The 22,849-nt window shown below is 42.5% G+C and overlaps 1 protein-coding gene across 2 annotated transcripts in view; it reads right to left on the bottom strand.

Annotated features, from left to right (window-relative positions):
* Window positions 1-1,929: 1,929 nt before the first annotated feature.
* The window catches only part of PTCH1 (patched 1), a 112,867-nt gene continuing 91,947 nt past the window's right edge, over window positions 1,930-22,849 (bottom strand). For both annotated transcript variants that reach the window (XM_083464761.1, XM_083464760.1), the window contains exons 17-24: window positions 22,504-22,687; window positions 19,484-19,764; window positions 17,484-17,621; window positions 15,664-15,806; window positions 11,505-11,604; window positions 8,087-8,341; window positions 6,173-6,704; window positions 1,930-4,799 (exon numbers count right to left, since the gene is read on the bottom strand). In XM_083464761.1, the coding sequence (XP_083320887.1) occupies window positions 6,174-6,704; window positions 8,087-8,341; window positions 11,505-11,604; window positions 15,664-15,806; window positions 17,484-17,621; window positions 19,484-19,764; window positions 22,504-22,687 (1,632 nt within the window). In that variant the 3' untranslated portion in view covers window positions 1,930-4,799; window position 6,173. The remainder of the gene's footprint in view (window positions 4,800-6,172; window positions 6,705-8,086; window positions 8,342-11,504; window positions 11,605-15,663; window positions 15,807-17,483; window positions 17,622-19,483; window positions 19,765-22,503; window positions 22,688-22,849) is intronic.

The raw sequence follows: 22,849 nt of genomic DNA, 5'->3' as shown, positions 1-22,849 counted from the left end.
CATGAAGATGACTGGGTGGATCTAGACACAGGTTAAAATCAGCTATAAATAAGTCAGAAATTAAATCAACAAAAGAAAAGAAAAAGTCTATGTAAAAATCCATATAAACTCTTTTGCTCTCTGGCGCCATCTGGCGTTGGATGTTTATAATGCATTCAAATCGTATTATCGTGACAAATGTAGCTGAGTCTGACTGTCCTTCAGAGACCAGGCCTAAATTTGTACTATAAGCTTTTGTGGGCAAATACCCACGTTGCCAAATGCAAGATAAAATGGACAGGGTCTTATGAAAATTTATGCTGCAATACATATAATTTCTTAGCCTTGAAGGTGCTACAATGCTATTGTTTTGGCTGCAACATACTAACATGGCTTATGCGCTGGATCTGGTGCCAGAGAATCCAATTTCTTCGCATGACATATGGTTACTACAGAATTTCCTACCATAAAATGTAGTGATAGGCATCAAATTCATGCAGGATAAGGTTATAAATGTCTACTAGCCATGATGGTTATGTACTGTCTCCAGTATCAGAGGTAATAGGCCATTGCATACCAGTTTCTGGGGCTCCAGAAACAGAGTCCTATCGGCCTCATGTCCTGTTTCTGGGCTTTCCTTTTTTCCCCAGTACTGCAATTTATTAATTTTTATTTTTTCCATTTTATTTTGACAAAGTAATAATAATTAATAAATAAGAATAAAAATGTGCACTCCACCCCCGAGACCATTCCATTGTAACCATTCCAACCTCCCAAAATTTCAACACCTCTTAGGATGGTTTGACCCCTTTCCATTTTAACAGTACAAATTATACAAACACCTTCCATATCTCCTCAAAACAATTTCTCCTGCATATTCCCCATCTTACCTTAATGGCACGTTAATTTATCATTAGTAGTTATATCCCAAACCTCTTCGTACCATTCTTCCATTTTATACTCTGCTTGCCCCTTCCACTTCTTAGCTACTATTATAATTTGTGCAGCTGTCAATAAATTTGTGAGCGAGTTCATCATAGCCTGCAAACCTTCCACCACATTGTAAATTGTTAATAATGCTGCCTCTGGACTCTTGGTCAGCTTTAACCCAGTGGTTTCTGTTATCTCCTTGAACACCCTTTGCCCAAAGAATTGTACATATTTACACCTCCACCACATGTGAACATAATTCCCTGTTTCCTGGCATCCCCTGCGGGCTTTGAGAGCCAGTGTTGTGTAGTGGTTCAGAGCAGTGGACTCGTAATCTGGTGAACTGGGTTCACTTCCCTGCTCCTCCACATGCAGCTGCTGGGTGACCTTGGGCCAGTCACACTTCTCTGAAGTCTCTCAGCCCCACTCACCTCACAGAGTGTTTGTTGTGGGGGAGGAAGGGAAAGGAGAATGTTAGCTGCTTTGACACTCCTTAGGGTAGTGATAAAGCGGGATATCAAATCCAAACTCTTCTTCCATAGGAATCTGGTGGACCATTGTGAGAACAGGACGTTGGGCAAGAGAAACCTTTGGTCTGATGCAGTAGGCCTCCTCTTTTATGTTCTCTTTGCCATTTCTGATGAGCAGAGCAGTCTCAGTCCATCAGAGACAAAGTTCTGGCTGTGCACTTGGGCAAGCTACTTTAATACTGAGAGCTAATGTGGTGTAGTGGTTAGAAAGATCGCCCAAAACATGAGAGACCCGGGTTCAAATTCCCACTCAGCCATGAAGCCTACTGGGTGACCAGGTTGTTGTGAGGATAAAATAAGTGTGGGGTGGAGAATTAGGTACACCACCATGAGTTCGTTGGTGGGATATAAATGAATGAATAGCATTTTAACCTAACAATTTGCATCATCTAAGAAGGTTGTCTATAGCATTGTTTCTGCTGCATTGCCTGACTCAAATTAAACGATACGACTCTCCGTGTTTTAAATAAACATTCCACAAACAACTAAATACGTAACCAATAAGTTATAATAATTTTTATTCATGTTAGAATTTCTATCAGTGTTTGAGCATTAAAGTTTAGAGAGTTTGTACAAATTTTCACTCATGATTTAAAATTGAGAACCATGCTAGATCGCAAAATGGCAACTAAAACAGTTCAGAATGACATGAATATCCACACTCTCTTTTAACACTGTTAACATTTTCTTTGTTTGCAAATGGGACTTGTAATTAAAAATGTGCATTGTATTTATGTCTCAGTAATGTTCCAAAACATAATGGTATCATCATTACATATAAACTCTTTAAAAATATAATTCTGTCAAAAGAATTGAGGGCTACTATATACACTACAAAAATAAATTTTCATATAAATAAATTATATGGCATACTTTTATCTTTGTAACTGAAACACAACCCATTTCTGCTCAAAACAAAGCAGGCAATGAGACCCAGTCTGAATATTTTTTTTCCTTTTAACTCCTCACTCTAAAAAGCTACAAAATGAGTCCTTAATGTAAATGTTATATACTCTCTTCCTATTTAACATTAGTAAGCATTCTATACAAATAAAGATTCCATTAAAAAGTAGAAACATAGCTGTAATAGTGTTTCCAATAGAAATAAAATCCCTGCATTGTGTTTGTTATAAACTGGCATGACAAATACTGTAAGAAAACATTCTTATGATACAAAAATATAAATATCAACAAAAATTAAAGTTTTTAATTAAAAACAACAACAAAAAACAGAACAGCCAGCCACTGAGATCTCTTTTTGCCAATGTGACAAGAAGACAGATGGTCTATACTATGCACCAAGGAGCAGGCACCCCACAAAAAAGAGGGAGGGGATCACACACACACACACACACACACACACACACACACACACAGGCTAAGGTGAAGGGGCTATTGAACATCAAAGCCTTTTCCACTTTCTGCTTCTCTTCCTGTTTCAATAATAATAATCGTGGGGCTAGAGTGCAGAGTGAGTGGCCCCAAAGCATAATCCGTGGGGCGCCACCATGACCTCTGCCGCTGCAACTCTTGGCAGTGAAAGGTAGCTTGCAATTCGTAGCATCCTGTTCTGTTGCAGAGCTTTTGTCCTTGTTTTATCGTCTGACATCGTGACACTTCTAGGGCCCAATTGGGCCCTTTTTGTCACAAGCGTTTTTCACGTTGGACAGGAAGCTGGAGCTGTAGATTGAGCTTTGGTGCCCTTCTAAACAGTAGCTTATGTACCACTGAAACAATGCGGTGCCTTCTGGCTCAAGTTTCTCTTTCCACCACTGGTCCTTCCAGTTCAAGCATGATCAAAACAGGGCTGTACCTCTCCCAGGGTTAATAACTTGGAGGTATTAAGAGACCAATTCAACTACTTCCTGAATGGAAGCCGCCTTTTATTTACCTGAAGTTTTCTGAAACTATGGGGACATACAGCACTATGGCAACTATATTAGTTGTACTAGGTTCAGAATGTAGCAAGAACTGTCTTTTAAAAAATCATATCTATGCAATTAGCACACGCCAAGGCTTTCAGTAGCCTCTAGCTTCAAGCAACACTTTATTATGCGTTCTTGTCGTATGATTCACTGGGGATGAAAACCTTCATCACCGCTGAGAGACACAATTCTAACCATAGTACATATGAGCAAAGAGGTATAGGCAGATTAGGTAGTTTCCCTAAAATCAAATTTGGTACAACAGGAACTAGAACCCACAAATGCTAATCCCAGTCTGTCCACGCTTCTCCTTTATCTCTGCTCTTTGATGAATGTCAGTAGCAGCTGTTAAGCTCTTAGAATATTTTCATTAGTTTTCTTTTTACCAAGTTAGGTGCAATTCTACATGTGGCTACATACACACCCAGAGTAGACCATTGAAATCAATGAACTCCATCAGTCAAGACTAACTTGATTTCAGCTTGAATACCACTCATGGAAGTCCCACTAATTTCACTGGAACCTACTCACAAGCATACATGTGCAAGATTGGAGCCTTAGCCACTGTGGGTTGTTTTTCAAGGTCAAGGAACAGTAAGCGCACACTTCTGAGAAAATCTCTTGCACACGACCCATTGGATTAGCGCAGCACAAGAACCATATACTTGAACACGAAAGAAGAATTTCAGTGGGGCACGTGATGGAAATTCCCGCTAGTGGGTGCTCCATAAAGTAACTACAGTATACAACTACACACACACACACACACACACACACACACACACACCACAAAGCCGCCCCCCACAGCTACACTTATCAAGGTTAAACACACTGCTCTTCATTTCTGCTCGTTTTTTTAAAAAAGGGGAAAAAAAACAGAAAAAGAAAAATTATCACGCATAGCGTGTTTGAAAGTTAACAGAAACATATCACTACCACAGGGCTGTGATATGGAAATTTTAAAAATACTTTAACACACGCACACACATATGTACCTTTACAAAACAAACAAAAACAAACGAACCCTAATACATTAGCAATATTTGCATAGAATTATACATGTAAATTATACAATATTTTAAGCAGCAGCAAACATATGCTGAAATTTACGACTAGATTAAGCTTAGTTGTGGCACAGAGATCAATGTACAAACAGAGCACAAACAAAACAGTCCCCACTCCGTTAAACAGGAGTCAAAATAACTCCAGATTATACTACTTTACACGGTTTCTCTTGTATATTACATATGTGTACATCTTTTAAATATTTATAGAAATATTTCACAAAATAATACAATAGGTTACAGTAATGGTGAACTGTTGCCCTGATGCAGGATTGTTCTTCTTCATAACTTCAGGCAGTTTCTCTACAAGCAGTTCTGGAAAGAGGAGGTGGTTCCCCATCTTTGGCCTCTTCTTTGCTTCAGTTATTTCCCTGTACAAATAGAGACAAAAAAAGGAGCCCCACTGTTCACCTAAAGTTCAGCAAAGATAAATAAATCACCTCAGCCCCAAGCCATCTGACAAGTTCTGCAATTAAAAGCCATGAGGCCTATGTTCTTTTCCCAGCCATGTCACTGACTTCCTGTGGCCAAATGGTTTAAACAGGTCCTTTTTTTTTTTAAAGGGCCTTGTTAATTCTTAGTTTTTCCATTTCTGGATGTCTAGCTTGCCCAGGTTCACAATCACAACGGGCAGATGTGAGTCTCAGCTTTTGTCAAGTTAGCACCAGCATCTGAACTAAATGAACATAATTTTATATCTGGATTTTGAGTTTTCCTGCGTTCACTACCCTTAGAATCTTACAGAAGAAAGGAAATCACAGGCAATTCAGTCTGCGTACTTATTCTAAGGCAGGTTACACTAAACTATGCATATCCTAGCTGTTCACAGATGTCCCTAACAAAAGCAATAATAAAAGCAAAAGTAAAGTCTCTCAAGTTTAGTTTTTCCACCATTAAAATCTCTAATAGTGAAAACTTTTCTTCCATCTACTTTCCCGTTCTATATATCTACTGCTTCTTTGTCCTTCCTAGGTTGTGTTTGCACATAAACATAAATGAGAAAGCATGGTCAGCTGAAAATGGAAGTGGAAACACAAAGTTTACTACCTTTCTGGGACTGTAGCACTTTAGGGGTTGGATAGCATGATTGACATTAAAGACTCCTTGTCCACTGAGAGCTACCACATTTGATGGAATATCTTAGAAGCCTTTCCCCCAATATTCTAGCTCTCCACAGACAAGGAATTTCCAGTAACCAAGGAGTGTAACGGTAAAGGTAAAGGGACCCCTGACCATTAGGTCCAGCCGAGGCCGACTCTGGGGTTGCGGCACTCATCTCGCTTTATTGGCCGAGGGAGCCGGCATACAGCTTCCAGGTCATGTGGCCAGCATGACTAAGCCGCTTCTGGCGAACCAGAGCAGCACACGGAAACGCCGTTTACCTTCCCGCCGGAGCAGTACCTATGCATCTTCTTGCACTTTGATGTGCTTTTGAACTGCTAGGTTGGCAGGAGCAGGGACCAAGCAACGGGAGCTTACCCCGTCACGGGGATTCGAACCGCTGACCTTCTGATCAGCAAGTCCTAGGCTCTGTGATTTAACCCACAGCGCCACCCGCATCCCTTGACCAATAAGTGTACAATCATGCAATTCCTCATGCAACTGTATGATATAACCCTAAAAATTATTATGTGTCTGACAGCCTTCTGATTTCTTATCACCATACAACCTTCCACAACTGCACAATCATCTCCTCCACATGGAAAAGTTCTTCTGGGATTCTAGATCTTGCAGAAATCCTTACCTTAATCTGAGCTGCTGCCACGAGTTCTCTCTTCACATTCAACATCTTGCACTTCTATTACTTCTACTTTAGAGTTCCTCCTCTCACACCGGACATTGAAAGGCACGTGAGGGTCCTCAAATTGTCCATGGTCGCTTTCGTGGTATCCCTCGTAGGATGGAAAGCCCCCTCCGCGAGTATTGTGGCCGTGCATTGGAGGGTGCACAGCGACAGTAACTGATGCTGAGGCAGTCACAGTAGTGATAGGCTGGCCGTACGCAGGCACCGACGTGCCCGTGGCAGTGAAGGCTGCGTTTCTGTTGTTCTGAGAACGAGCTCTCTGGCTGGAGCAGTCCCTGTTACTAGGGCAGGAGTGCCCATCAGTAGACGTTTCAAAAGCATCCCTGCGCGGCCGGTAAGGGGGTGGCCGGAGTCCTTCCCTTGGTTCCCTTTTGGGCTGCTTATTTTGATGCCAGGTTTGCTGGGATCCAGACTCTTGGTAAGCCTGTGATCTTGGGCTTGGCTGATAATACCTTGTATCCGGCTGAACCACCTGGGAAGGAAATGGGGCACGGAAATCTTTAATAAGGCTATGGCAACAAATGATGGTAGCTCCTCCACAACCAGAAAGAACACGGTGGCTAAGCTGCTTGAAGGGGCAAAAGACTGATTCCCTCAATAGAGGATTGGTTTAAGCAAATTATGTGAAGTTGGCTAAAATGACAGCAGCCATTAGATTTCAGTCGAATCAAAAACTTAAGAAGGAATGGAACTGTTTAGAAGAATATATGACAAAACATTGTTCCAAAACAAATTTATTGACTAAGTTCGCAAAGGAGTGGAAAAAATTATTGTAAGGTTGTTCTGGGGGCCGAAGTAACTAATATATATTACACAATGACAAGTTCAAAATATATTAAAGGATGCCGTGTTGTGGTGGAGGGAAGTCACAAAAATAGAATGAGATAGACACAGAATGGAAAACAGGAATTTTATCAATGTAATAATTTACACTGTATCTTCTGTATACCTTAGAGCACATATTCCATGTTATAACAATTAAATGAAATAAAGATATTGTAGAGTTGGAAATAATAATAAAAAAGACTGGTGGTTTATGTGCCATTCTTTGCTCTGATAAGATTCATTTTCTTTTTTTTCAAGCCAACCTATTTTACATTATTAATTTCACCAAGGAAACTTAGTGGGTGTGAGAGAACCTGCCAGATTACAAACTTGCCCTTCTGTCAAAAGAGGCAATATTACCAGAGTTGTATCAAACGCATCCCCATATCCCGAAAATCTGCAAATAGGGGGAAAATGTGATACAAAGAACTATGCTTACATTTCCTTTTTTTAGTACTGAATTGGCACCAACACTTCCCATTCTTTCCTGAAATGCTTTTGATGTTCACATCAAGTAGAGCCAAAAATTAAGGGACAATTTTCAGAAAGGCAGCGTTTATGTTCTCCTTGAAATCATGTGCCAAGATATGCAACAGTGTAGATAAACTTTAGTGTGAACAAGCTGCTGCAGCCATTTCCGTAACTGTGGATACTGTAAAAAGGGCACCTTTGGTAATAGGAATGTTTGTGACTATCCCTGTGCAAGTGGTGATTTGCTTTTTAAATGTTCCTTAAGTATGCAACTCCAAAGAGAAACTGGGCATTGGTGTGTGTGTGTGTGTGTGTGTGTGTGTGCATGTAGGAAAATGAATCTTCCCTAAATTATGGTCATATGTTTGGGAGATCAGCCTGGATATCTTACTGTCACAGGCTTGAAGTTTCAGACCGGACTCTACCCTAAGACATGCACTAATCTGAGAAATGTGGCTCTACATCTATGTTGCAGCACCTATCAAACTAGTTAAGGAATGGAATGTTAGATTTATACATGAAAGCTGGAAAAGAGAAACAGAGATTTGGGTTACTTACAGTGGATCTGGCAAATACTGGATTTTCAGTTGCTTCAACAATTACTTGGCGGACCGGGGCACCAGATCTTTGAGTGGACTCATACTGATGGAGCTCCTCACTGATTCCAGATACCGTGGTCTGAGAACTGTACTCAGAATCGGAAGAATCTGACCCATTCTGTGCATGACCAGGTGGTATAGTGAACCTCACAATGCTTGGGGGAGGCTCAGAAGATGGCGTAGGTAACCTGCTCCTTCCATCGACTGGGGAAACCTAGGAAAGACGGTTTAAAAACTCTTAGTGGGTGTCAGTAGAAGCATCTGGAGAAAATATCTTTACTTTGGTGAAATAAGCTCCCATCACTTCGGAGAGGAACTACAGTAAAACTGCTCCCATTTTTAAAATGTTTCTAATATCAAAGCATGCATTAAATGTCTGCATTTAATACCTTTTATCAAACTGTGTCTTAAATTGATTTTTTATTCTAATCTACATTACCAAGTCTAGTACATTACATAGTACATTACCAATTGATTTCCAAGTCTAGTACATAGCCTCTTAACTGTTAAAGCCCTAAATGGCCTGGGGCCAGAATACCCTAAGGCAGGGATGTCCAACCAGTAGACTGTGATCTACCGGTAGATCCCTGGCTGATCCTGGTAGATCGCGGGATTCTTATTGTGTACAAAATGTTATAGGGGGAAAGCTAAAAAACTCTGTGCAATCCTTCCCCCAAAAAAGCTCAACAACTCTATTAGTGGAAGAATTCATCGCATCTGATGTAAGAAAAAAGAGTGGGGTTGTAATGTATGTTAAAAGCAAATACGAACCAGAATTGTTATATGAAGATAAAGAGGGGAGGATTGTAATACTCAAAATATCACTAGATATTCCCCACGCACAGTCCTCCTCCCTCCAATGACAATGGGTAGATCACTGCCAGTTTTTTTTATACTGGGAGTAGATCACAGTCTCTGCCCTAAGGATTCCCTCCTTCCACGCGTAACTATCAATGCACTATTCAGCACAGAAGACTTGCTCAGGGTCCCTCTGTCATCTGAGGTTTGGTGGACGGGCACACAAAATAGAGATTTTTAATTGTGCCACAGTGTGTTGCAAAAGATCTACGTTGTGTTCCCCACCCCATATCCCACAAACTGTTCTTGGCTGAGGGCAAACCAATTCTTGGGGTGGGGTGGAGGGAATGGTATGGTACTGACAGCGAAAACAAACACGCAAATTGAATGAAATGGGCAAATCTGCTTAACTTGCATTAATTTAGCACAGAATTCATGACTCCACATGCATGATCCAAAGGGAGGCACGAGCCCAAAAGGGACTATCTAAACACACACAAAGGCCCAAGGGCGTTGCAAACTTTCATTGCAGTTGCTCACCAGGGGCCTGCCACAGCTTCCCCCTTCCTCCGTCCCAACTCACTTTGAGACAGGGAAGCGACAGCTTCAGCTGCTTGCCGGCCGCCCCCTCTCCCCCGCCACGAATTGGCCTGGGACAAATGATACACCACACACAATTTCTACTGAAGAGGTCTTCCAGGAGCCTTTTTCTCTCTGGGAATCATGTGCAGAGTGTAATTTCCCCCATTAGGATGCTGGAACTCAACTGGACACTCGGCTGGGGCCTGGAACCACCAAAAGCCACCTCTACCTGTCCTTGCCTGAATGCATGATAAATTATCACGGGGCCTTGTGACAGAGGAAGCAATGGGTGGTGGCAGCAGGAGCAGCTTACAGCTATGGTAAGGTTACCAGATATTTTTCAATGAATCCGGGGACACTTTTCAATAGATTTTGTATGGGGACTGATTTGTAAATCCGAGGACTGTCCCCGGGAAACGGGGGTGTCTGGTAACCTTAATATGGGGCAAGCACAGGCTTGCTGGCAGCAGGCCCAAATCCTACTCATAAGCACTCTATTGGGGGTGATCAGCTTGAATGAATGGCAGTGTGGTATACTGGGAGACCAGGGTTCAAATCCCCGCCCCCCACAGCTATGAAGCTCACTGATTGACCTTGCCTAACCTACCTCATGGGGTTGCTGTGAGGATCAGATATGGTGGGCACCTTGAACTTCTTAGACAGCGCAAGGTGGGATGGAAATGTAATAAATAATTAGACAGACATTCCTAGCACTGGCACAAGGGTTTGCTTTCTGTTTTGGAATACTCCACACACATGTGGGGATCTCAGCCAAACCTGCACATTTAAAGCACTGTTATACCACTTTTAACAATTTTGGCATCTTCCAAATAACCCTAGGAACCGTAAACGTTCAGGCTGAGAGTTGTTGTTAGGAGATCCCAACTCCCCTCACAAAGTAGGGAATTTCCAGAATACCCTGTGGAGGACTGGTTGTTAAACCACTCTAGGAATCACAGTTCTCTGAGGGAAATGGTAAAGAAGGCTGATCGCCGAAGAACTGATGCTTTTGAATTATGGTGCTGGAGGAGACTCTTGAGAGTCCCACGGACTGCAAGAAGAACAAACCTCTCCATTCTTAAGGAAATCAGCCCTGAGTGCTCACTGGAAGGACAGATCCTGAAGCTGAGGCTCCAATACTTTGGCCACCTCGTGAGAAGAGAAGACTCCATGGAAAAAAATCTGATGTTGGGAAATATTGAGGGCAGAAGGAGAAGGGGATGACAGAGGACGAGATGGTTGGACAGTGTTCTCAAAGCTACTATCATGAGTTTGACCAAACTGTGGGAGGCAGTGGAAGACAGGAGTGTCTTGAGTGCTCTGGTCCACGGGGTGACGAAGAATAGGACACGACTAAACAACTAAACAACAATAACTAGGGAAATGAACGCCTCCTTACAACTCTCAGCACCTTTTACAAACTGCAGATCCTAGGTTTCTTTGGAAGAAGCCATGACTTTTTAAGTGGTGTATGGTGCAGGTGTTTTCTTATCACGCATGAACACAGCATGAAGAAATGGGAAGCACCTGCCTACGTGGAGCTCCACAAGAGTGGCCAGATTGTGGCACCCAATAATAGATGCAAATTAAATTTGGGGGTATCTCACTTCCCATACTTGTAGTTTATAGTTTCTGAGCTTTAGTAGGTACTGTTTCTTGGTGGTCTGTTGTGATACTGCGAGAAATAAGTACATGAATAGATTTGGATATCAGGAAGAATGTTGTCTTCTTCGCCTGATGGCAAATGTCATGCTCTTGAGGTCAGCAACCATGCTAGACTGCTTTTTAGCACAAAACAGTTAAAGAAGTTAGATTTGCACAAGCACATCAGATTTCAGATGCTCCAATGTATATGCAACGAAAAATTCTGTTTTCTGCACCAAACTGCCAAATAACAGTGCAACATACTTAGAAGTAGCACAAGTGTAAAGTACATAACATAATAATTAGTAGCAGTGAAAAGAACAACCACAATTTGCAAGTAATACAATACTGACCTCAGGATATGGTCCGAAAAGGGAAAGGAGAATGGGGAGTAGCACCAGTCCATTCAAAGCACCCAAGATTGTTAAAATTGCCAAAACAGCAAAGAAATACCTGGAATATTTCAACATACTATGTGTTAAAAAGCTGAAAATATGATTTAGAACTGTAAACAAAAATATGAAACACTTTTTACTAAACAAACAAACACACTAACACTCAACAATGTTTTTTCTTTAATGTACAAAGTCAGAATGCAGGGTTTTCAACCCCCCCCCCCTTCTTTTTACCTTTTGGATTAGAGAGGCTACATTCCACAACCCAAAGTGTTAGTTCAAAAAGGGAAGAAAGAAAGAAAGAAAGAAAGAAAAAATGCTTGTTAATTTATCGAAATCTTGCAGCATGTAATGTTATTTATGAATGTGTTACACAAACACAAAAATATGGAATGCGAACTGAATGACTGAACAGATTGAAAGCACAAATACAATGAAAAGGGGCCCCCATTAGCAAAAAAGGAAAAAAAGGGGGGGGGGAGCAGCAGAAGCAAACAAATGAAGTGAAGGGTGTAGAATTTAAACAATTTAGCCTAGAAGGAGAAAGAAGCCTACTTCTCCCAGCAGCTAATCCACTGTGAAATGCTTCTGCGTCTAACAGCAGAATCTCTAATTAAATCTCTAGTGTATCAGGTAAGGCTTTCCCTTGCCATTCATTAATCACAACTTTCCGCCTTGAATTCTGTGAGTTCCAGTTTTACCAAATAGCTCAAATTGCAACCTTTTTAGACACAGGAACCAGCTTTTTGCAAAGAAAATGCAGGGCATTCTATGGCGAGCCCGAGCATTGTACTGAGAAAGAGCACTCTACAATAGCAGAGCTGCATTGCAGGCTAATCTTTTGTTGAACAATTTAGCATCTCTGAATGCTCTTGTTTTGTGTCAGCCAATTCAAACATAAAGGCTGAAGTACTATGGAAGAAGAGGAGAGTGCACGAGTGGTTGTCCTTTCCCACCATTGAGGGCTAAGGTCTGGTATCCTTCATGAATACTGTGGTAAACCTGCCAGCAATAGGAAAGCCTTACTAGTTGGGTATCCAGCATTGGGGGGGGGGGGAATGACAGAGGCTAAGCTCAAAGGTGCATTTTAAAGCTAATGGATTTCAAGGCTTTGGGTCTTGGGCAACAGTTTGAAGAAAGGGGCAGAAGGGGGCAACCTCTTCGCCAATGGTTTAAACAGATCAAATCTTATTAACCTGCAAAGCTACAACTGTCATGCTATTACAGTAGGATTACATATAGGAATTTCTACCCTGCATTAGCACCAAAAAACCCTAAATCATGGAGGGTCAGTGGCTACTAGCCACAATTGCTAGGTTCTAGCTCCACTGTCAAAACAGTAAAGGTAAAAGAAAAGGTACTCCTGAAAATTAGGTCCAGTCGCGGACGACTCTGGGGTTGTGGCGCTCATCTCGCTCTATAGGCCGAGGGAGCCGGCGTTTGTCCGCAGACAGCTTCCGGGTCATGTGGCCAGCATGACTAAGCTGCTTCTGGCGAAACCAGAGCAGCACACGGAAACGCCATTTACCTTCCCGCTGGAGTGGTACCTATTTATCTACTTGCACTTTGACGTGCTTTCGAACTGCTAGGTGGGCAGGAGCGGGGACCGAGCAACGGGAGCTCACCCCGTCGTGGGGATTCGAACCGCCACTCTTCTGATCAGCAAGCCTAGGCTCAGCGGTTTAGACCACAGCGCCACCCGCATCCCTGTGAATTGCAGCTGAGCAGAGTGCTGCCACAGTCACGTCCCGATTGCAAGCTTCCGTGGGCCTCTGGTCAGCCACTGTGAGAACAGAACTCTGGACTAGATGGGGCACTGGCCTGATCCAGCTGGCTTAGCTTATGTCCTACACTAATGTAAACTAACTGGGACACACCATCAACATGAGGCATTGGAGACATTTGCATCCCATCAGTCTAACTCTAGTATAAACAGGGCGATTACAGATCTGACCACTTTGAGTATACAAAAGCTCTACCTGGACGAGCTATTGGGCTAAAAACCTACTCCTTGCCATTATAGTCTGGCACCTTCCCCAGGCCTTGAAACAAGGCCCAAGCGTTGCTCATTGACTTGAGAGCCATCTTTTAAAAACAACAACAGGGAAGCTAAACCCTGGTTGTGTTAGACAACGAGAAGGCCAAATGAATAAAGACAAAGTTAAAATACCCATTTATTTCATTTCATAAAATTTATATGCTGCTTAATTGTTTAAAAAAACAAACACCTCAAAGTTCAATTCCAATTGGAAAATTGTGTTACAATCCTTATTACCTAAGTAGACCATAGCTGCAATCCACCCAAGCACTGGTAACGCCCATTTGTTTAGAGCAGAGTGTGAGCAAAAGTCCCACAGAGATGAATGGGGGACAGTCAGTAGCAGTGCCTGACGGATTGCAAACTTTCTCCAGCTGTTCTTTACCGTGCATATACACACTCAGTCACCGAGAGGGAGCGGTAGCACACTAGGTTGGGTTCAAAAGGATTTGTGGAAGGAATCCTTCCATTTGGATCCAGCAGAGGGTCATTCTCCCCTTTTGCCAGTTACCCCTTCTCTGTGAAGCCCACGTCTCTACCTTTCATGCTGTTCCACAGATTCCCCAACCCTGCACAGAGCAGATTTTCAAGGGTGCAGGTGGCTGTTTGGGTGGGGATGGGGAGTTAAGACCCAAGAGCACTTTGTTCCATGAGCCAAACTCTGATCTGTAGAGTCATCATTTCTCAAAATGGGATTGGGGATGCATCACCAGGAGGCATGGTGCAGGTACTAAGTAGGTGAGGGAAATTGTGGGCTTGGGGAGGTTGCAGTGGCACCAAGGTGTATACTAGTTTATAGGTTGAGGCAGATTAGAAAGAGGTTATGATTTCATAAAGCCGTGAGAAACTACAATAATAAATGCTTCCGCACTGCAGTTCCCCCCTTTATTACAACTTTACACACCTTTTTTGGTATTTGTATTAATTATTCTTCATCATCAATCTAGCTGCTGTCTGCCTTAATTGCAGCTCCTACTAACTTGCTCTTTTGATTTGTTTTATTTGCCCTGCAATTCTGCAAAATAGACAACATTTTTTTTGCCTTTCTGCTCAGTGACTTTGCACAGACTGTTTGGAGCAAAACAGGATCCATTTCATCACCCCTCTCAAATTCCCTCCCAAAGAGGGGGGGGGGGACTTGCTCTATGCTTTTATCTGCTGTATTCACATTCTTAATTAAAGCCACAAGAAAACAGGCTCCCTTTAGCTTCAGACAGAAAGGCCTTCAGGCTTCACTGTGTATTTTATGTTACATTCCGTGATGTTATAGGTGCCTGCCTGCTCACATTCTACCCTGAACTTTTCATTTTGGTCAGCCAAACTGTTCTATAATCTTCAGTGGCGGGGGTGAGGTAAAGGGAGTTTCAGTTTCAGGATGTTTATAGTTTTTCAGGCTTCTCCACTCAAAGTACTCTGCATGTAAATAGTTTGGGAGAGTGCTTAGGTTAAAGGTCGCCTCCAGCTAACCACTCTCTGGGAATAACTTGATGTTGCTGTTGAACAAACTATAGGCTGCATAAGGCCTTTTCTGAGCAGGAAGCTTTTAAAATTATTTTTAACAAAATCCAGTACTTGCAATAGAAACAGCTACTAAAATGAAACTAGCAAAGTAATAAAGCAGAGTAAAAACGAAACCATGGCATAAGCAAACACATCATGCACAGCACTGCAGCAGCAGGCAAATGGAGAAGCATGACAGCATTCCCATGAAAGGAACCTCACTTACGTGATCAGGAAAGGGCCCCAGCTTAGGGGCAGAGCTTGTGCTCTGCATATAAACGGATCAAAGTTCCCCAGCACATCTCCAGACAGTGCTGGGAAAATCCCTTACCTGAAAGCTTGGACAGCTGCTGCCAGTCAGTGTGGGCAACTCTGAGCTAGAGGAACTTGCACTTGGGGTATTCCAGCACAGCTCAACATCATAGTCTAATCCCAATGAAATAGTGATTCTCTTAACCAAATTTCAGATTATCCAGTAACCATTATAGGCGCCCTTGCCTAGTCAGATAAATGAGGCTCTGCTACATTCATTTCATTTTAATTAAGCAAAGGGAGAGGCAGGATGCACACATGTTTTACCTGACAATAAAGTCAAACTCGGATCCTGCAAGCATTAACACACCGAGCAGCGTAGACACAGCTCCATCCAACACGGGTGCAAACATGTGTTCTAAGGCAAGGACAGCCCTGCGGTTCTTGTCTCCTATGGCAGTCAGAAAGGCCTGGGAAAGAATGAAGTTCATGCCATCAGAATAGTGTGAGCAGCTTACGAGGATTCCTAAGGGGGAGGGAGTCCCCAGAGGAGAGGAAAGATGCTACAACGACAATTGGCAATTGACAGTTCTTCTTACTATACATATATGAATAACTGGCTAACGAGGCTTAAGGCAGACATTTATTTTGTAATCAGTCAGAAGGCTTAATCTGTAAAGTGAGAGGTGTCAGAATTCAACCCTCCCTGGGAGGTTAAGCCCCGTGACTGCAGCAGAGTCAGCCCAAGACATCTCGCTGCCTGAAGCAGCAGCAAAAAATGTGGTCCTCCTCACCACCCCTCCGAGACCAAGGTGTGCAGTACCTAAGCTAGTCAAATTGTTTTGGCTGCTGAGGCAGAAAAAGCCACAAGTGCCTCTTTTCTGCTCTAGAGTAAAAACAAAGCGATAATAAATAACCAACAACTTCTTACTTTGTGCTGGTGGTTTGGAAGTTGCTAAGGCAGCGATGTTTCTAACACCTCTAAGGTAATATGAAAAGTCCCAAGCCACGGATGGAGAGCCTGCTGCCCCTTCTGTAAAAATTACAAAAAGGCCCAGTCTCCGGGTGGGGTCACGCTGGCATGGGGAGCAGCTTGGGGGGGATGTTACCCTCGCATAGGGATGAGGACACGGATCTCACAGGCAGGCCAGATCATTATCTCCCCTACTCTTCAAAGCCAAAGTCTGACAGGTGAGTGGGGCCATCCACATGGTCATTCACCTGGTGTAACAATGTTGTCAGGTGACTTTTTTTGCCCATGTGGTTACTGCAGAGTGCTTTGCGGGTACCACCACTCTGCGTCACTACCAACATACAAGTCTTCAGTGACAACGTGAAATACTGAAATACCCCCAAACTATGCACCGGTTCTTCAAGGAGAGTGCAACTCCATCAAGCACTGGCCATTCACCTAATTCCTGGACCCAGGCACTACCAAACCACAGCATCTCCCTCTTGTCAAGATTAAGGTTCAATTCATTTACCTGTGTAAAATTCGTTATGGAAGCCAGGTGCCAGTCGTCTGCATGGACTTATCTAACTCTGGTGACAAGGGCAAGAAGCTGGGTGTATTAATGCTTTGTAATTTTTGTGCGATTCGTGTTTTAAGTTATTACAGTATTTCTACTCAGAAAGAAGAAGGAAGTGTACAATCACCCTATCAGAGCATTGCTTCAGAATGTGGATGGAGTCTACATGATTGAATGCTCCATTCTTCCACATCAAAGAATTCCTTGAAAACTAGGAATACATGGGGAAGAGCTCTACAGTCATACCTCAGGATGAATACGCTTCAGCTTAAATATTTTTGGGTTGCGCTCTGCGGCGGCCCAGAAGTAACGGAGTGCGTTACTTCTGAGTTTCGCCGCTCGTGCATGCGCAGATGCTCAAAATGACGTCACACGCATGCACGGCAGCGGTGAAACGCGACCCGCACACGTGCAGTCACGTCTTATGTTCGCTTCAGGATGTGAACGGGGCTCCGGAATGGATCACGTTCGCATCCAGGGGTACCACTGTATTCCAATCTCCATTTGGAGGAACTAGCTGTCCACATGCAAGGCATATTTTTTGGCATGAAGGGAGAGTTTTTTTTCCAAAAAAGGGGTTTATCAAAGAACAAAATGAGATATTCAGCTTCCACTTACCAAGGCAATGTGAACAGTGAACTCCACTCCAATTCCAACAGAAGCAATCAGGATGACTACAGGCACGGCACTCAGTTTTATCCCAATAAGACCCATCATACCAAAGAGTTCCACTGTCATCAGAGCCAGCACCACCACCTAAAGAGATCCAAATGGCAATTAGCAACTTTCCCTCTTATATACAGAACAGCAAACCAACCTGGTGGCTTCCAGATGTTTTGCACTACAATTATTAACAAGCACAGCCAGCTGGCAAGGGATGATGGGAGTTGTAGTCCAAAACATCTGGAGAAAGGAGAAGGAAAGGGAGAATGAAAAGGTGAACCACTGGTATTTATTATTCTTAATTACTGAAATAAATGTCTAGGCTCTTCAGAAACCACGAGTTAATAGTTTTCTTTGAAGCCAGGCAGAAATCGAAGTATACAGGTTTGCTTCACTTATTGTTTGGCAATACCGCCTGAAATCATCTGGGCCGTTCTCTACTTCTTTCCTGAATTCCACCTCCACTTACGTAGTCCCAGTATAGTGATTAACGCAAGGAAAGATACAGCATGTGGGCTCCCCTCACCCACCCACCCAGACAACCTTTTGACCAAATTACAGAGTAAGTGAAGATGACTTGGGAGTAGTTAATGCATGGAAAACAGTGAATGCCGTAATCAGCTGATGGGTGTCGGGTTACAAAGGGCCTCTTAGCTTTGAAGAACTTGGGGGGATTGGCATGGACAAAGCAAACAGTTAAAGTTAAGGGGAGGCTTTTTTATTTTTCTTCTTTCATCCACCTCGTAAACAAAATTAAGAGGCAGGGGGTAGAGAACACGAAAAAGGCATCGAAACAGAAGAAGGAGAAAGCCTGAAGACTCGGTTAAAAAGGTAAAATCCCTTTCTGAAAGCAAACTCCACCCCCTATAGGCACGGCAATAAATTATTTTATAAGCTAATGACTCGTGAATGATAACATGCACAGCCTATGACTTTTGAAAGCTACTCCAGACTAAACATTTGCCTTTTAACATACCTGCTGTACACACATCTATAGGACAAAACCTGGTAATGGCTTTCTACCTCTGCCCTTTTACAAGCTACGGGGAAGTTTGTAAAGTTTAGACAGCATAACATCAACATTCCATTTGAAAAAGAATGCCCGTGCGCTGAAAGATCACCAGCACTTTCCAGAACATATAAAAAACTAGTTTATACAATTTACATCAGACTATTTTTCCTACACCCTGCCTTGCACTCTTCTTCCCCCATGAAACCCAACTTTGGGGATCCAGGCAATTTTTCACACTGGTCCTCTCTTGAGGAAGTTGCACAGGATTCCTCAGATCAAGCCAGCAGCAGAGAGCAACTGATGCAGTCAGATGCTGGGCCCTGAAATCCTGTGCGGCTCTTTGTGTTAAGGCTGTGAACACTTCCAGAGCTCAACAAAGAAAGCAGCTCCAGAGAAATGTCAGGAAGGACTTCACTCTCGGGAGCATCTCAGGTCCCTTGCCTTGGGCCCCTGAAAACCTTGGGACTCGCTTGCAAAAATAGCAAGCGTAAGAGCGAACTGTTATTTTTCAGCTATTTACTTGGAAGTCCACAAGATTAATTTCCAAAACAAAAAGTAGCAGGTTTGTGTCCAGAACGTAATAATGAATTGCTTATGAGAAAAATAAATCTTGACGCAAAAATCACTTAGCTCTCTAGAATAATAAGACGCTTAAAAAAAAAATCATTTAATAATTTCTCTTTCTTTTGCCTCTAGGTATCAGAATGAGGGCAAAAGTTTAGACACTTTTATTTTTATTTTAAACTTAAGCAAATAGAGGAGGCCAAAGGATGAAGGTTATTAAGGCTTATACCTTTTTCATGAACCCTACCCCCCTCAAGTTGAATAAATATATCATGAATGATGCAATATGCATACCCCATCAGTAGCCAGACATAAACAAAACCTTCCTGACTGTAGCAAGAGCTATGCTGAAAGGAATTTTGCTTCAGCAAACACTTACAATGATCCCAGCTGTCCAAGGGTTCAGAAGGAAGAGGGCACACACCAGGAACGTACACGCCAGAACCACGCTGATGGACAGAAGGAGCCAATGACGGAGACCGATATATTGTTCCCAGAAGAGAAACGGGTATCCATTGGGGTAACTGGGAACCCCGAGGTTGGTGTAGTTATTGCAGATTGCTCTCACTTTCTCAATAGCTTCCACAAAGTCAGAAGTGTCGCGCAGTCCATTGAGGTAGAAAGGAAACTGAACATATTCAATAGGCTCAGCTTCTGGAACTGGGAAGGGAAAAAACCACAATGCTTAAACAAACTTTTGCTGGAAAACAGTGTATCAGAAGACAGAGTGAAACAGACAAATGAAGCAGTTTGGCTCTCTGGTGCCAGAATATCAACATGGATTAATTTGCATTAAATGGTACATTCAGATACACCAAGAAAATGCAGCAGAAGCAGTACATTTCATTATGAAGAGGTGTAGTACATTTCAGATTTCATACAGGCAAGCCTTCCCACTATCATGCTATACATTTGGGAGTTATAAAGACACCCCAATGGACATTGTAATATTATAGAAGCATCCCTAAAACCAACACCCTTTGTGGCAAGAATTCCCTGTTTCCACATTTGTTTTTTACTCATTGGATTTTCTGCAGACAAGTTAAATCCTGATTAAAAGTGCTGCAAGAAACAAACACGGCAACCCCTCCAAAAGTTCTTATAATGTTCGATAATGGTAGTGTGAAAATATAGCAAGTGGTGAAAGGAGAACTCTGGAGGTTCCGGGACAAGAAAGACCATGTAGATTAAATTGGTATGGGGAAATATAATGAGGCCATGGATGTTGCACAAAATTTGCAAGCATGAGCAGCACTGAGTTTACAATAAGCAGCCGTTTAGAAGCACTTTATCCAGCATTCCCTAAAAATCAACATATCAGAAGGCTAGTTTACAGCTGGAATAAAGTCTTCCTTTGGAATTTGCTATATAGTCTCATGGCTAGTCCACAAAATCTTATGCCACACAATAAATCACTGGGTGATATCCAATGTTAGTCATACAAACAGTAGGTCCTCTGAAATCACTGAGTGTACACTGAATTATTGATTGATTGATTGCATTTCTATCCCAGCTTTTTCTCCATAGAGCTCAAGGTGTCTTACATGGTTCTTCCCTTCCGCATTTAATCCCCACAACAACCTTGTGAGGTAGCTTAGGCTGGGTGTGATTGACTGGCCGAGACCACTCAGTAAACTTAATGTTCAAGCGGGGATTCAAACTCTGGTCTCCCGGGTCCCAGTCCAACACTCTAACCCAGGCATAGGCAAATGCGGCCCTCCAGATGTTTTGGGACTACAACTCCCATCATCCCTAGTTAACAGGACCAGTGGTCAGGGATGATGGGAGTTGTAGTCCCAAAACATCTGGAGGGCCGAGTTTGCCTATGCCTGCTCTAACCACTACACCACACTGACTTATCTTTGACTTAGTTGGATATCACTCTAGTTTTTAATACCCCACAAGTCTCTTTGTTATCTTTCATTTATCTTTATTTTGCCTCAGTGCCTACTGTTAAAATGGGATTATCATATAAATACAGCATATACCATCATTAATGATATCAGTTAACAAAAAATGTCAAGGAATCGAGGCTTAACAACCTATGTTAAGAGTATTTTAGCTTGCAAGGTGTGATACCACCCACTGCCATACAAAATGGGCTTTAAAATAGCCAGTCCGTTGTGCTGACTACACTAGTATTTGTTGATAGCCGTCTACATAAGCGTGAACAGTAGCAAACAAAGACTTAACATTTGAAGATTTAGAATGGGTTTAACAGTTGACTGGAGAGAATCGCAAAACCTCATGTACTTTTGCACTGCCCTGCTAGAAGGGCAATACTTCTGAAATCATTGCATAGCTGACAGCATGGAATCCCAACAGCATAAAAAGGAAGCAGTGAATCAGGGCCAGCACTTGTAATCAGTTAAATACTTTGAAAGCTTAAAGCTGGCCAGTACATTTCTTACATTTTCCCTGGTTATTAAAAACGAGCTTTAGAGCATGCTACAGTCAATCAAAGAAAGATTAAAAACTTCAAATGACTATTTCAGGAAGTAGATCATTTTTATCCTTCAGTGACTCAACACACCCAAATTTTCCTCCATGCTCTCTTTTTAAAAAGCAATGCTAAGTCCCCAATACCACCCACTCCTCCCTCGAAAAAGCCATCACACAACTAGCATTAAGTTCTTGCTGCTGCTGTGTGTTCCAAACACTGCAGGGTCATTCCATTGACTTACTAAACATGATTTGCCCTATTATAATCTCAACTATAAATTTTCATTAAGACAAGTTTTGGCTGGCTGCCCATGAGCTTTAGGGTTCGGATTCAGTGAAGCACAATTAGCTTGTTATCCAGTTGTGTTTCCAGAAGTACCGGTCCTCTTCTCTCCTCACTCCTGCCACCCAATAACCAACCAGCAATTCACCCAATAAATCCAGAGCAATAGCAAATAGAATCAAACTGGGATTGCTATTTGGAATGCAAACGGGTGACTTGGGGACGGATTGCAAGAGCAGAGGATCCTCTTTATACAGATCTCTTTCCCACCCAACTAGCACCCCAAGCTGACAAATTCAGAGTGAACAAAATATAACCCCCAATTATTAAAGCTCCACATTTGCAAAGGCAGCACACCATGGCGAACTGAAGGCTCCGCTTCCACAGAAAATGAACAGGGCACATTAACATGAAACGAGTTTTAGACCTCTGATATAGACTATTAAAGAATTCATTTTTCAAAATGATGAACTGCTACCGACGCACGGCATTCTTCTACTCCATTACACAACCACAACCTGTCTCCTGAGTTTTTACTAAGAAACGCAATATATTGTTCTGTTTATGGTCTGACTCCTGGGCAGTGTCAACTGACTGGGGAGTTGCTGGGCCTCGAGAGACGGGCCGAGGCACTTATATAAACCATAAGGCATTAAAAGGGAAGTGTTCCTTACTTCTCAACCTGGTTTCTGGCATATAGTCTGCTTTATCGTGGACCCATTCTGGACGGTGGGGCCGGATGTTGGCTTGAGAGGCAGCATATGCCACAGGGTCATTGCTAACCCAGGCTGTCAGGTAGATGTAGAAGGCATTGGGGTTAATGATTCCATCTGCATCCACCAGGCGCTGTTTAGTCAACTGCAAAAAAATAAAAATGGGGAGGGAAGGAAAAGGAAAGAACGGTTTAGGATGGAATTAGGACTTTTGTTCAGAATGTTAGGACTTATGCCCAATTCTTTTAACACAAGAAGGAAAGGCATTATGCAACAGCATGTAAAATGGAATAATAGCCTTTGAAAG

The sequence above is a fragment of the Podarcis liolepis genome (genome assembly GCF_965112155.1).
Source record: "Podarcis liolepis genome assembly, chromosome: 11".
Taxonomy (NCBI): Eukaryota; Metazoa; Chordata; class Lepidosauria; order Squamata; family Lacertidae; genus Podarcis; species Podarcis liolepis.
This window is presented reverse-complemented; position numbering and strand designations above follow the sequence as displayed.